The sequence below is a fragment of the Suricata suricatta genome, chromosome 3, assembly GCF_006229205.1.
Source record: "Suricata suricatta isolate VVHF042 chromosome 3, meerkat_22Aug2017_6uvM2_HiC, whole genome shotgun sequence".
Classification (NCBI taxonomy): Eukaryota; Metazoa; Chordata; class Mammalia; order Carnivora; family Herpestidae; genus Suricata; species Suricata suricatta.
Genome location: NC_043702.1, coordinates 97004808 through 97020280, shown reverse-complemented (window position 1 = coordinate 97020280; position 15473 = coordinate 97004808). Strand labels below are relative to the sequence as shown.

Here is a 15473-nt window from a genome sequence, read left to right as displayed (position 1 = left end):
GATTCATTTTGTTTGAACACAGGACTGAAGAGCTCAGGGTCATTGCTTCTGGCCCCACGCGGGTCAGTTCGTTTCACATACCCGATCCAGAACGTGGGGACTCCCCATTGCTCGGGCCCATACCGAGAAGCTCGGTCCACACTGCATTGGCCACCTCATTCTCCTAATTGCTGTTGGGAGCAGAAACTTTTGCTTTTGCTTTTTTGTCTTTCTGGGTTTTTAAAATTTTTTATACAGTTTTTTATTTTTGCGAAAGAGAGCATTGTGTAAGCAGGAGAAATTGGCAGCGGGCGAGGGGCGGGGATCTTAAGCAGGCTCCACACTCAGCACAGAACCCGACATGGGGCTCGATCCCATGACCCCAGGATCATGACCTGAGCCAAAATCAAGAGCTGGATCCTCAATTGACTGAACCACCCAGGCGCCCCATTTGTTTTTCTGTTTTTAAAAACCAAGTAATCCATTCACAGAACGAAAAGGCCTGTGGTGAAAGTCTCCTCCCACCCCTGTCCCCAGCCACCAGTTCTCCTTGGAGTCAACCCTTGTTACTAGTTTTTTTACCAGTAGCATTCCAGCCCTGCATCCTTGAGATAAAAGGTGCAGTCTTTTTTTTTTTTTTTTTAACAAGGACTAGCCACTAGGTGTTTTGTGGTATTTTTTGTTTTTTCATTTTCAATAATTTTAAGTGTAAGAGACACTTACATTTGACTTTTTTGGCCGCAAAGTGTTTAGGTGATAAAATTTCCCCAAATAATACTGTAAATCATAAGAAGCTTCAGGCACAGTTGAGGAGTCCCATATTTGAAAGACATTTTTAGCAAAGAAGGCACAGATTACTTGGCTTTATAATTAGAAGCCCTTCTTTCATGATATGGAGCAAAGTATTGTCAGATACTTGACATTTTTATTTTCCAGTTAATTTTTTTAATGACCTTAAGTAATTTATCTCCTTTTCATGGAAGTTAAAAATGGTGTGTGATGCCCTCTCTGCTCTGAGGCACCAAGTAGATCAGTACTCTTGAAACTCGTTGGTGTTTCTGCAGTTGACATTTTAAGTCTGGATTCTGAGATGTTTGTTTGGATGTGGCCTGATGGACTTGAGTATAAAAATGAATAATAATATCAGTTCAATGGGCGTCATTACCATTTGTGGAGAACCCAGAGAAACTCTTGGGAGAGACAAAGGAAATTGAAAGGGGACTCCCTCTTTAGCTGGGGACTTGGTTGACTTGGTTTTAACTGTGACTCATAAAATCATAATGGCTTTCCACATGTCTTTGTTTGGTCTCTTCTCTTCAGTATCCTGCAGAACCTGAGAGCACTTGTAGCCATGAATGAAAACCTGAAAAGTCAGGAACAGGAGTTTAAAGCACATTGTCGAGTAAGTGTGGCTTGATGTCAGCAGAGCTTGAACCAGGACTCTGGTGAAATCTCACCACCCTTTGTGTGGTGTGGCGTCCGACTCAGGTGCAGACGAAAACGTAGATTCACGGAGTGCTGAGCCCATTTTGTAGGATGAATAGGGTCCCATGGTGGGTGTCCTCCACCCGAGGAGACCAGAAGTAAGTCATATTGGTCCCTGTGTGTTCCAAACCCCCAACCTGAGAGCACAGTCTAACAAACACTATGTTCTAATTTCAAATATATGTATTTTTAGAAGTTTTATGAAGTGTGAAAGAAGAACATCATGTGAGCCCAGGGCTGACCTGTAAGCCTGGGATGTCTGGGTGTCCTGTGTAAGCCCTCACTCCTGGGGGTCAGCAGAGGGGCGGTGCGTGCGCAGGTCCGTCCACCAGCTTGTCTGCATTTTGTAAATGTTCCTATCACCTTTGAAGGAGGAGATGACCCGGCTGCAGCAGGAAATTGAGAACCTGAAAGCCGAGAGAGCACCGGCTGGGGACGAAAAGGTAAATACAGGCTCAGAAGGAGTCCTCAAGACTGTTAGGGGCTGTCTCAACTCATCAGCGGAGGGATCTCCAGAGGACCGACCAGCAGAGAGTCTGATGCTAAAAAGGACTGATGAGTTTCCCTCAACCTGGTCCTCTGAGCACACACTTCTCAGCTGTTTTCATCACAGGATTTTCTTAGGTTTCCATCCCTCTCCTCTACGCTCCGGTCGGTAGAAGGCAGCTGTGGTGTGCATGGCAGCAACCCCATATGGACTGACCAGATTACCAGTCTGGCCTCTCCCTCCACTCAGGGTAGAGCTGTTCTAGGGACCTTCTTCTAGAGAGCAACCTGTCCTCTACATTTTGTACAGCTTACTCACTTCATCTCCACTCCTGCCTGGGGACCTACCGTAAGCCCGAAATGGGGTGTCATGTTAGAGCCCAGCACCAGAGCACTGCTGGATGTCCGGGTGCGTCTGCCAGCTGGCTCCCAGGACACAGGACATGCTCCTCCGGGGGGGCCAGTGGGAATTTCCATTCAGTTAAGTTAGGGGCGCCTGCTGACTCAGTCAGGTAGCATCTGACTCTTAATGTTGACTCAGGTCATGATCTCACAGTTCATGAGTTCGAGTCCCATATCAGGCTGTGTGTTGTCAGCGTGGAGCCTGCTTGGGATTCCATCTTCCTCTCTCTGCCCCTCCCCTGCTCGCTCTCAACCTCTCTCAAAAAAATTTTTAAGTGTTTTATTTATTTTTGATAGAGACACAGAGCATGAGTGGGGGAGGGGCAGAGAGAGAGGGAGACACAGAATCGGAAGCAGGCTCCAGGCTTGAGCTTATCAGCACAGAGCCTGGCGCGGGGCTCAAACCCACAAACATGAGATCATGACCTGAGCTGAAGTCGAAGGCATAATCGACTGAGCCACCCAGGTGCCCCTAAAAATACTTTTTTTAAAAAAATGAAAATGCAGGCCAGAAAAATAGTATGTTTCTCTCCCCAAGTAAGATCATAGGGATCACCAGTTTTGTTCTTCCTTGTCACACTTCATCCTAAGCTCTAGACCTGAGGCCCCAGGTGCTTAGGGTGCAAGGTGCAGGAGTTGGCTGCCTCAGAGCCTGCTGATCCAGTTCAGGCAGCTCGAGGCTCACAGAGGGGAGGACACCGGTTCAACCAGCCAGCACCAGGCCATGGGCGCTCGGGGACCAGGCCCCTGGCTGCGCAGGTGTCTCTGTGCTGGTGGGATGGCGCTGACACGGGGGAGGAGCAGAGTCCAGCTGTGCAGTGAACCGGTGTTCCGGAACTCTCAGTCACACAGCTGGCCTTCCCAACATTTCTAAAACTTTGAGGCTCAAGTCATCAGCTCAGCCATTGAGTTTGCACAAATCAGCCTTTCAGGATCACATTTCTTCTTAGCAGTCACATCTTGTTGGAGGGATTATTCCATTCAAACACAGCTGCAGTTTAGCTTGTTCGTGTGTGACACATGTAAGAACAACTTAAAATCTGGGGCCCATAGACATGGTCCGTGAACTGTCCCCCACCCCCTTCCTACATCCAGACCCTCAGCTTCTGTCCCATATGCCTTACTCAGGAAGGGTGTTCATTACTTTTCATCATTTCAGGTGCTGTCTGCTGGAGAGCCACATGGTGCCCTCAGCCCTGCGATGACTCATAATGTAAGTACCTGCCCAGTCTCAGGACCGCCATCGTCCTCGCCGGGAGTGGCAACCAGCTGTGCGCCTTTCCCTGACACTTTCCCATACCTACTTCCGTTTCTGCTATGACCATGTCTCCGTGTGTGGCCTGGCCCTCAGATGGAAGCAGGGGCTCACCGGGCTGGCCCCGACAGCCGCCGGTCTGGTGGGCTTTCCTCAGCACTGTGTGCAGGCGTTCTGTGTTCGCGCTGGTGTCCCAGTGGAGAAGGCGAGAGGCTTGCCCTGGCCACACCGGTCACAGCCACAGGCTCCCAGGGCTGGGGCTGAGGCAGAGGGAGGACACTCCCCCTGCGGTACTGCATTCCGAGGGCAGCAAGCTGTGAGGGAACAAACAGAAACCAGCTTCAGCCTTGCTCACGAGCCCCGCCATAGCAGCCACACTCAGCATGCAAATGAAAGGACATGGCTTTGTTCCTATAAACCTCTATTTATAAAAATAGGCAGAGAGGTGAACTTGGCCCACAGGTTGTATGGTTTAACTTATGGGCAGCAGTTTGCTGGCCCCTGTTGAGAGTTAAACCAGTGCTCCCCACACTGGGGCAAATATCCGGGAGAAAGAAAAGGAAAAGGAGGAAGAAGAGAAAAGCAAGAGAGCCTCTGAACATTCGCCGCCTTTTAAGTTCGCCTCTTCCCTTTGTGCCTTCAGACCCCCCTGGGGAGTGCGCTTCGGGACTCCTGGGGTTTGCCTGCAGACTGAGTGGGGGGGGGCGGGGGGGCACACATGTACACACACGTGCTGGGGGACAAGGCCCCTCGGACCCCTTGTGGCTTTCCCTGGCGCAGCAAACCGTCTAGCCGTGACTCTTACTCGCTGGGTTCGGTGAGGGCTCGTCTCTGTCTCATGATTCAGTGCTGTCCAAAAGAACGTCTGTGTCCGCACTGCTCACTCTGACAGCCTCTAGCTCCCTGTGTGCCTACTGAGCACTGGAAGTGGGGCCACTGCCGTTGAGAAGCTGAATATTTCTAAATTCCAGTTAAAGCAAATTCAAACGCCACAGGTAGTTGGTGGCTCTCATGTTGGATAGTGTAGCTCTAAGTAGAAACATAGACAGCAAACCCAGTGTCACTATAAACACAGAGACCTAGAACCACAGATCCTGTAAGTAATCATCACTTCCTTATTGTATAGCTTTTGGGGGTGGACATAGATTTGGGAAATGCTTCACTTAAGAACACTAGATTTCACCTAGACCCCAGAAGAAGGAAGAATTGTAATCAAGTGATGCGAAAGAGCCTCAAGGGTCTCACATAATACAGGGACCTAGACCCTAAACTCAGCTGTTTGAGAAAAGAGATTTGGGGCCTCAGGATGGAAAGATATGATAAAAGTATTCAATTTCTGGGGTACCTGGGTGGCTCAGTTTGTTGAACCTCCAATTCTTGATTTTGGCTCAGGTCATGATCCCAGGGTCGTAGGATCAAGCAGCCCTGTGTCAAGCTCTGCACTGCGTGTGGAGCCTGCTTAAGATTCTCTCTCCCCCTCTGCCCCCTTGCCCTACTCACGCTCTTTCAAAAAAAAATTTTTTTTTGCTTTCAAAAAACTTCACTGAAGAATGAACGTTTCTGCTCTTAGATAATTATGTCCTTTTCCAATTTTTAGGAGGACCTAGACAGACGGTATAATATGGAGAAAGAGAAACTTTACAAGATCCGCTTACTACAGGTGAGTGAAAGCAAGAACAAAAAGGTAGGTAAGTGTACCTGAGTAGGTACGAACGTCCTGTAGCAGAACTAGGAGGTCTCAGTGTCTAAAAATGGGGTCGCTGTCCATGTGAAGATGACAATGACACCTCACTTCGGGGTGTTACTTTTCCATCATGGTGATCGATCCTGACGTCAGGTGGAGAGTAGATTTTAGCCCCATTTTCTGTATGCAGAATTGACTCAGATCCGTTCAGTACTTGTGCAGAGTCAAGCAGCTAGTGAGTACCAGAGCCAGCAGTCATGTTCCAGTGCTCGCATCTAACATCTTTCCCCTAAAATTACATGCCCATTTTAGCAGTCTTATTTGATAACCTTGGAGGTTTGTAAGAAAGCAACCAAATATGGGGAAGTAGGTTTTAGAGTTGGTCCCAAAGCTAAATTGACATAATGTCAAAATTATGTGGTAAAACCCCTTACATTGCCAGGATCTGACTCAAAGACACCCAGAAGCCAAGAGGCATCTTGTGTTGTGCTTTGGCTTGGGCCTGCACCCTCCTCCCTGGGAAGAGGAAGCCAGGCTCTGATGGGAGTGGCCAAAGGGCTGCCGGGGCGGGTGAGCCCTCATTTCTCCTGTCTCTGGCCCTTGCTTATTTTGCTGAGCTATGTGGTTAAATTCAGATATGTCAAATTTGTCCTTGATACAAGGACACTGCTGATCTTTAAAACAACAGAATTACATAAAATCAGGAAAATAGAGCTGTACGCTTGAAAATTTGTGACCGTGTGCTTACTGTCTATTCAGTGTTGTCATAGGTCCCAGGAGTAGTAAACGGACAGCCAGTCTTCTGGGAGCTGGCTTCCTATTTAAGAACCAAGATGCGTGCCTATACGTCAGAGTACAAGGATGTTTATATGCAGTCTGCCTACAGTGGGGAGCTTCAAACCAGCTCGAGGGAAGCTACAAATACTAGTCCTGCCGAGGGCCTGAGCCAGAGCAGGGGCCATGGGGATGGGCGGAAATGACCTGGCCCAGGAGAGACCGGGAAGCTGTATCTGATGGAACTTAGCATCAGCTGCCAGAGAAATAAAGGAGTCACAATGGTGCTTGACTTTCTGATTCAGGCTGTAGGGTGGATACTTGTGTTACTCACTGAGTGAAAGCGTTACAAGATGAGGCTTCAGGGGCTGTGTGAATAGGAGTGTTAATGAGAGCTATTTGGGCTTTTGAAAGTTGGGGCACTCGACCAAGTAGAAATGTCCAAGAAGGGACTGGATGTCAAGTCTGATGCTCAGAATAGTCTGGGCTGGAGATTGGGGTGTCAGCACTATGTAGGTGGTAAGCAAAGCCGTGGAGATGGGGCAGACCCTCTGTGGGGACAGGCAGAGGAAAGGCAGGAACCCACGAGGAAGGGAAGCCAGAGGCACGGGCAAGTGCAGGGGCTTTCAGAAGCTGAGCAGGGGGCTCGGCAGAGGGACTAGTGAGTTTTGCTAGAAGTCAAGAACACTAGAAGCTAATGGCTGTCCACGAGCTGTCTCCCAGAGGAGCTGTGTGGTGACCTTGGTGAGAGCAGTGCACTGGGGGTCTGGAGAAGCCAGCTGCTGTGGGCGAAGGATGATCGCAGGGCATGGCAGCAGCAAGAGGCACCAGAGGTCGTGGCTCTCAGGAAGGTAGGCTGTCATCGAAGAAGGAGGCTGCAGGCTGAAAGGTGGTCCGGGCTTAAGGAAGGGCTTTTGAGGGCAGGGGACTGTAGCTTGTCTGAATGCGCTTAGAAGGGGCCAGTAGAAAGGAAAAGGTTAAGGATATATTAAAACAGTGAAAAATTGGATCTTAAGATTCCCAGCGTGGGAGGGGATGGGACATAGGAGTCAGAGCCTTAACACCCAGGAGCAGGGTAGCCTTGGCCAATAGGACAAGCACATTTTCCCCTCTGACCAGAGCCACAGACACCCTCCTTTGGGTTTGGTCTCCAGAGCTGCTGGTGGGCTTTCTCCTGGAGGTTCGTATTCCCCCAGTTCTTAGAGACACACATGTGCTGGCCTGAGCAGGGCAGGCGGGAGAGAGAGATGGGATGGCCCGGGAGGAAGGCAGTGCTGAGAGCCCGCTCATCCTGGCCCACGTGTGGGAGCAGGGAGCAGTGTGGGAACCCAGCCACTCCCTCACTGACATTGGCCTGTAGGCCTCGGGAACCTATGCCCTCCCGGAGCCACACAGCCCTGCTGTGCCTCCCCAGGGGCAATCAGTGCCCAGTTTGGCTGATGTAGCCCGAGTCCATGGTAGGAGAAAATGCTAGAATGGTATTGGAGGAGCTCATCAGGAGGCTAAGCAATTTGGATTTACACGGAGGCAGCAGGGTGGCACCAGCTCCTTCCATTCGTTCCTGTTCTGCACCTGGTGATCCTGGAGTCAGCCTCTCCAGACACCCCTGGGGCCTAGAGGGACGGCCGGGGCTCTCCACAAAAGCCCTTCCTATGCACAATTTTCCTTGCCAACCCACTAACGTCATGCCTTCTCAGGTTCTGGTTCGTAGCTACACATACCTCCACGTGTTGCAAATTGGAGGAGAATCCATCAGCATGTGAGACGGGGACCCCAGGCCAGCAGCAGAGTTTGGGGTGTGAGGCTGTGCTCAGAAGGAGATGGGGGGGACAGAGAACATGTAAGACCTTTCACCAAATAGCAGTGTTTCCTCCCTTCTGCCTTTAGGCTCGAAGAAATCGAGAAATAGCCATTTTGCACCGCAAGATTGATGAAGTACCCAGCCGAGCTGAGCTGATACAGTATCAGAAGCGATTTATCGAACTCTACCGCCAGAGTAGGTGCAAACACTCAGCCACAGACACGCACAGCCCCTGGTCATGGGAGGCACGGGAGGCGAGGGTCCTGTCCCACGTGAGTGTGGCGGACTGTGCGTCATAGCACAGTCCGTGAAAGCCACCACCAACAGGGGCTCCACAGCATCACCAGGCCCACTGCCGAGTGATCCTTAACCCCGGGAGCAGCACCGGGTGCTCTGCTGCCCTCTCTGTGGACAGATTGAGCTCCCTGAGCTCTAAGCATGATGTTTGGAACCTGCCCTCCTCCTGGGCAGCCATTTGGCTCCACTGAGCTCCCCATCCGCTTTCCAGCATCACACGGGACATCAGATATAGCATCTCTGGATCAATCCCCACTGTTCTTCTCTACAGACTTCCTTGCCTGTGTGGTCCTTGACTTTGACAGCATTGTATTCACCCGCTAATCTAGGCCCGTGTCTCCTTCGACCTGAGTCAGCACGTGTCATCAGATTCAGGGTGGCCCTCAACGTTGGCCCTCACAGTTGTCATGGCCTTTCTCCCACTGCTGCTGTGATAGCTGTTCTCCCTTGTGTCATAGCTCAGCTGCACAACCATTAGCTGGTCTGTGCACCCTTCCTTGAGTCCCTCGCCCATCTGTCAGTTGTGTCACTTCTGTCTTTGCTGACCAGTCTTCAGGAGCTCCCCAGGCTGGCCTTTGGGAGAAAGCCCCTCTCTGTATCATCTCCAGATCCTTCCCAGGCTGAGTGGCTGCCTGGAGGCCCCCTTTCATCCTCTAAGCCCACATTCTGGCCCCCCCTTGCCCACACTCTGCACATGCCTACCCCGTGCCTCAACACAGCATGCACTTTGACATACATCTCAGGCCTTGATTCCTTTTGTTACCTGGGTCTGGGACCCCTTCTCAGCTCTGTCAGACCAGCTCAGATCTCATCTGTAAATGGTCCTGGACCATCGCCCCTTCTTCTAGGTCCCCACTCGTGCATATGCCCTGGAGACCTCCAGCTCAACAGATGGAGAACGAACTCAGCCTCCCTGCCCCATTTCCCTCCGGCTCACTGGGATCACTGCCCGGCCAGCCTCAACCCCCAGCCTCTTAGTCTCTGACTCCCATTGCCCCTCTGGTTCTGCTTCCAAGAAATGATCAGGTCTGTTTCTTCTGAACCTCTGCAGTAGCCACCCTCGCATCACGGCCCAGAGTCTGACTCTGTGTGACACGTCTTTCTCAAACAGAAGTTGGATCATTTTACACTCTTGCTTTAAAGCCTTTAATATTGACAGCCCCTCACTGGCTCACTCCTCTCAGGAGGGCGTCTGCATTTTGGCCTGTGAGCCGGTCCCCAAGTCCAGAATGCCACTGTCCTGCAGCTCCCACGTAGCTGACCCCACCTCTTCTTCCAAAACCGACCTCAGAGTTTGCCTTGCCATCCTGGCCTCTCGAACATCCGTCCTGGTTCCAGCCAAACCAGTGTCTTTGCTTGAGTGAGAGGGATGCTGTTTTTCACGCCTGCCCCCAGCCGGATGTTTTCTGTGGCCCTCAAGCTTGCTTTAGCTGGTCAGGGGCCAATAGCAACACTGGTAGTTAAATCTTGCCCCTTAATTCTGTAGCCCTGCCTACTTTCCAGCTTTGAGCAACAATAATAATCCATAATACCTCACGTCTGTGTATGTCAGACTAAATCTGACACATGTTAAAGTCCTTTTGGTAGAACATTTTTACACCAAAAACAATTTCAAGCAGTTGCATCAAAATATCTATAGCATTCCCATCATCACTGTTTATTGCTGTCCAATGTGGGCAGCCTCTGCCCAGGCTTTGATCTGAATAGAGGAAGGGTGACAGGTACGTTCAGAGAAACAAAGCTAAAAGTTGATGGCATTATTCACGGCAGCCATCTTCAGTCTGTTGACTCCCCATGGTAACCTCATGGCCCTGCCTCCAAAAAATGTCACGTAATTGGTCATGAGATTTTAAAAGCTCCCCAGGCTATTCTGTGTTTCAGCCAGGCTTAAAATCCCTTGTTCTAAAGCCTGTAGCAGGAATACTGCTTTATACTGAATAGTTCATGTAGTGATTTTTATACAAATTAGACATGTCTATGTTGGAAACATTTTTAACTACTGCCTCAAAATACTTGTATCAGATTATTAATTTCTGTTTCCGGATAATGTAAGCAGTATCTCCAACCCCCGCCCCTCTTTAAGCTGCACAGCTTCGGGGAGACACAGCTGTCACTGAGTAATCAAGTTAAAAGTTGGCTGAGTGGCTTAAAGAATCAGGTTTAAGTTTGGTGGCAGTTGCCCAAGGGAACCACAGGTCCCCACGGGCCTGCTCTGCCTCTCTCTCCTCCCACATTCGTGCTGCCCCAGAAGGAACCTGCCTTCAGGGAGCAAGAGCCACCGGGAAACCAGAGCCACTATCGTCTGGCCAGTGTCTGAGCAGAACTTTTGGCTACAGCTAAATTGCAGGGCTCAGTTTAGTCCCAAAGGCTGACTGTGAATCCAGGTCTTGGGATTTTATCTCCTGCTAAAGACAAAACTCACAGCAACGAGGAAGGCATGTAGGCTCAGAGCCACGTGGGAGCCGCCCCGCACCCAGCCACAAAGAAGGAGGGGGAACTGGGGCAGGAACCCTCCCTACCCCCACCCCTCACCTCCCCAGTGACCTACCTTGTCCTCTAGTGAATATGGCCCACTCCCAGTCCTGGAATCTGGTGCTTGCCTTCTAAGTCGTTCTACCAGGAAGAGTAAAGAAGAAGAGGTGGAAAGAGATGCAGAATAATTTTATAGGAAAGGATGTTGGAAGCCTGGTAAATAAGACCTCCCCAACCCTTAGTCATATGCCCACAAATGGGCAGAAAATGCACTTACTGGCACATATTCTGCCCTAGGTTAGGCATGTCATTCATGCAGTAGGTATTTTGGAGGACCTGCTGCATGGGCCCACGCTGAGCATGGGGGTTACAAAGGTGAGCAGGCTGTGGCCCCTGCTCCTCGAGGGCTGCGAGCATGGGGGCTTCCGCACACATGCCTCGACTGGCCCCAGTCCTGTGGGTGGGCTTCAGGGAGCAGAGGGTGCTCAGCGTTGTTTTTACATGTGTGCCGATTTCTTTGCACCTACAGTTTCGGCCGTGCACAAGGAAACCAAGCAGTTCTTCACTTTATATAACACCCTGGATGATAAAAAGGTTTATTTGGAAAAAGAGGTAAGAATTCGTGTAAAAAAGAAAATAATCAGTGAGCAGCAACAGGGGCTGTCGACTCCAAGAAGTTCAGAGACCTGAGTGTCTGGGATGCCGCCCATGTGAGCTGAAGGGGCACGTGCTGTGTGCCCAGTGCTGGGTCACAGAGTTGGTACCTGACGCCCTGCTGCTGGTGTGGCCTGTGCTGCCTGGGGACTGCTCGGGCTGCTTTGTAGTGCCCTGTGAGAACCGGGGCACGTGTGGGGGGGCTGGGTTGGTGAGACTTTTGTTTGGGTTTTAAAGGAAGGAAAGGGGGCGCCTGGGTGGCTCAGTCAGTTAAGTGTCAGACTTTGGCTCAGGTCATGATCTCACAGTGCGTGAGTTCAAGCCCCACATCTGGCTCTGTGCTGACAGCTCGGAGCCTGGAGCCTGCTTCAGATATTCTCTCTCTCTCTCTCTGTCTCTCCCCCACTTATACTCTGTCTCTCTCTTTCAAAAATAAACACTAAAAATAAAAATAAATTTAAAAAATTAAAAAGAAGGAAATAATCAGCTAATAAAATGGGGGCGGTGGGCTTGTCACAGTTTACACAAGGAATCTAGCTATTTAATCATCAGGGGCTGACAGGAGTGAAAAGTCTTGCCATGAGCCCAGTCCCCCCACTCCCCACATTACTCTGACACTCAGGAGTCAGGGCTCTCTCACGTTGAGCAAAAATGATTGGAGCAGGGTGTGCATCTATGTTTAAAATCTAAAAAAGGAACGATGTGGTCCTGCCATGGCGGCACAGTGGGGCAGAAAGAGCATGCGCTTTCCTGCCACGCGGATTTGGATTTCCGTCTGGCCTTGTTTCCCTCACCTGTAAGAGGGCGTCACACCCACGCCATGTGATCCTGATGGAAACAAACAGGAAATGACCATGAAGTTCCTTACATCTGGTGGGTCCCTGTACGTGTTAGGTCCTTCCTAGCGCCTCACCTCGAGAATTTGTGTCCATTTCATTGTCACCTTGCAGCCTGCCCTGCCTGCCTCTTTTGTTTGTTTGTTTTAATATTTATTTACTTTTTGAGAGAAAGAGAGAGATCGAGCACAAGCAGGGGAGAGGCAAAGAGAGAGGGAGACACAGAATCCCAAACAGGCTCCCACCTCTGAGCCATCAGCAGAGTCTGCTGCGGGGTTCAAACCCACAAATGGTGAGATCATGACCTGAGCTGAAGTCAGACGCTCAACTGACTGAGCCACCCAGGCGCCCCCTGCCTGCTCATTAATAAGAGCGGTACTGCAGGCGCATCTTTTACTGCCCCCAAATAGAGGCATGTGTAATTAGTGCCACCGTTACTGGCTAGTGTCAGTCAAACCAGATCAATCCGCCTCTTCCTAGAGGACACTCTTTGAGGGAGGGGCGTTGAGTTCACTTTTTCTCTGTCCAGGGTCTTACATAGTGATGGGCACAAAACAGGCATTTGAGAACCATTTGAATATATGAGTTGAGGGCATTTGATGGGTTTTACATCAGACCCAGGGGATAGTTCTGCCACATACTTGGCCTTAGGAGTCTTTCTACCTAGTGAGGGAAAGTCTTTCCATCAGAACTTAGGAGCGGCCCAGAGCATTCTGAGAAAGCCCATCACCTTCCTTCAATAGCAGTGTTTAAAGCTGGTCCATTCTTTTCTTTTTATGTTTATTTTTGAGAGAGGGAGCAGGAGAGGGGGGAGGTGCAGAGAGAGAGGGAGACAGAGGATCTGAAGCAGGCTCTATGCTGATAGCCACAAGCCTGATACGGGGCTTGAACTCATGAACCGTGAGATCATGACCTGAGTCAAAGTCAGACACTCAACCTGCTGAGCCACCCAGGCGCCCCGGTCCATTCTTTTAAAAACTGAGAGTATGCAGCAGGTGGGAGCTTTGTAATTCCAAGCCATATTGACACAGGGCTTTGCATTTGGTTAGGTTGTGCCTTTATTCCAAATCCATTAGGCCTGTGCTATTTTAGTTTTCAGACATCCCTGCGGAGTGGCAGGGGCAGGAATATCATTTCTGGGTTACAGACTGAGGTCCAAGTAGAGGAAATCACAAGTTGAGTTAGTAACACAGCCAGAAAGCAGATCTCAGGTTCTAGACCCCGAACTCAGAGCCTTGCCCTGGATGTAGCATTGGGGCAGGGAGAGGGCTAAGGCCTTCTCCATTGAAAGGGGGCCTTGAATACTGCATTCCCATGGAGGCCCTCCGAGCCACCCAGCAACTGGCCACATTGACGAGGAACAGGATGGACATGTGTCCTCACTGTGCACCCCAGCTGACCCCCCACTAAGCTGATGGCCCTGAAAATAAAGTACAGTGTTGGGCAAGAGAGCAAGGAGTGTGGTGGCAGCTGCCCAAGGAGCCCTCGTGTTAGCTTAGTGTCTTCTCGGCTGGAGTTTAGGACCTTCTGGGAGCCCTCGTCCCACATTCCCGGCGTCCCGGGCTGCTGGAGGGCAGATGTTCTGGGAAGAGCCGTGGCGCTACGAGCGGGTTGCTCGCTCTCTCGTGTCCTTTTATTTCCGTAAACAAGGTGTGTTCCTCTCAGCAGCAGTGCCCAGAGACAAGACAGCTTCGCGGTGGCTGTGGCAGTGCAGGGTCTTCCAACCGTCTGCTTACAGTTTCCCTCCTTCCCCCTTTCTTCCTCAGATTAGCCTGCTGAACTCAATTCATGAGAACTTCTCCCAGTAAGTACCGCCCCCTCCCTCCGTCAGCACCTTGGTGTGCCCTGCACTTTGTACTTGACCCACCTTGGGTTCCACGGGAGTGTGATGGAGTCAGACGGTGCTAGATGTCTAGCGTTTACACTTGGCCCCCGCTGCCAAGTGCAGGTGTGTCCTGGTGTACGCAGTCCCTGCGTTCTTGCAAAAATAACAGTGATTTTAGAGCGAGTTTGAAAAACACTAAGGAGTATCTCGGTTTGAAAAAAGTTAACTTTCCGGTAACTTGACTGCCTCACAACTGTAATCTCTTTGTATGTTACTTTGGTTTCATCAAGATTACATTCAAACCATTTGTCCTGGGCCACATAAAGAGTGCAGTAAGATTTAGATAATGAAATAATCGGATATTTCTTAAGATTTTTAAAACCTTATGGTAGATTTTGTTTTTAAGTTAATGTGCATCTTCTAAACTACTTTATTCGGACAAGAACTTTTTTTTCTCCAAAACCTGCACGGCAAGGCCACCTGCACCCAGCGTTCCAGCCCCCAGGTGTGCCCAGCCCTCCCCCAGCACTTGCTGTCTGTGAGCAGCCTTCCTCTGCTTCCAGTGGACCTCTCTTACCGCCTGGCAGGTGGCCAGGGACTAAGGTCTTCATGAGTTACCAACTCTAGATTTTAAGCTTCATTTCTAATTAAAAAACAAGAAACACCACAGTTCCGTGGTAAGATTCAGCTTCAGTTAGCGACTTATAACCCCGTGACATTTCTCATCATCACCTCCTGATAACCGGGAGAGGCTGCAGTGTTGGGGCGTCTTTGTGATGAGCTCTGCTCTCGGTCAGCCCATCCTTGGCAAGAATTCTCAGCCCTCGTGTCCGCACGCTCTGACCCTTCTGGTGCCTTTCCCAGCGCACAGCAGGAAGTGAAGGCACTGGGAAATCCCCCGACTTAGATGTGGCTTTTAGAAATAGGACCCGGTGTCCCAACCCCAGTTTTGGGAAAACCTCAGAGTATGTCTGTCAGTCTGAGGCCGTGCCTCCAAATCCCCAGATTTCTAGAACCAGAATGGAATCCATCCACTAGACCGTGCATGTCATTGTCAAAGTAAAAATTGTTTTTGTTGGAAAAAAAACTTTCTGTTGATTTTAATAACATACCGTTTTACTTTAAGAAAATACATATCTCCTAAGAAAATTGTAGAGAAAGTGACACAAAAGATGAATATTCAGTTATGAGATGAAGCTAATTTTGGTGCCTTCCTTGGAGTTTAGAATCTTTAACTGCCTGGGACCCAGGGGCCCTGCAAAGGCCTGGGCGCCTCTTGGGGCATCCTATAGGCATGGGCGGGCTCCTCGACACCTCCCCCTTCCTCAGCATCCTGTGTGCGAGTCGTAACTCTGCTGATTTTTCTTACAGAGCCATGGCCTCCCCTACTACCCGGGACCAGTTTTTACGTCAGATGGAACAGATTGTAGAAGGAATTAAGCAAAGTAGAATGAAGGTCAGATGGCTTTTTTTCCTGTAATGCAGGCTGGATTTCATACTGGTTTTGGAGAAGGCCCTGGGAT

The 15473-nt window shown here is 50.2% G+C and overlaps 1 protein-coding gene across 5 annotated transcripts in view; it reads left to right on the top strand.

Annotated features, from left to right (window-relative positions):
- CCDC93 (coiled-coil domain containing 93) overlaps positions 1-15473 on the top strand; it is an 85849-nt gene that overhangs the window by 60089 nt on the left and 10287 nt on the right. For all 5 annotated transcript variants that reach the window (XM_029934690.1, XM_029934689.1, XM_029934692.1 and 2 more), the window contains exons 15-22: positions 1300-1381; positions 1836-1907; positions 3512-3565; positions 5205-5267; positions 7953-8061; positions 11165-11247; positions 13892-13929; positions 15322-15406. In XM_029934690.1, the coding sequence (XP_029790550.1) occupies positions 1300-1381; positions 1836-1907; positions 3512-3565; positions 5205-5267; positions 7953-8061; positions 11165-11247; positions 13892-13929; positions 15322-15406 (586 nt within the window). The remainder of the gene's footprint in view (positions 1-1299; positions 1382-1835; positions 1908-3511; positions 3566-5204; positions 5268-7952; positions 8062-11164; positions 11248-13891; positions 13930-15321; positions 15407-15473) is intronic.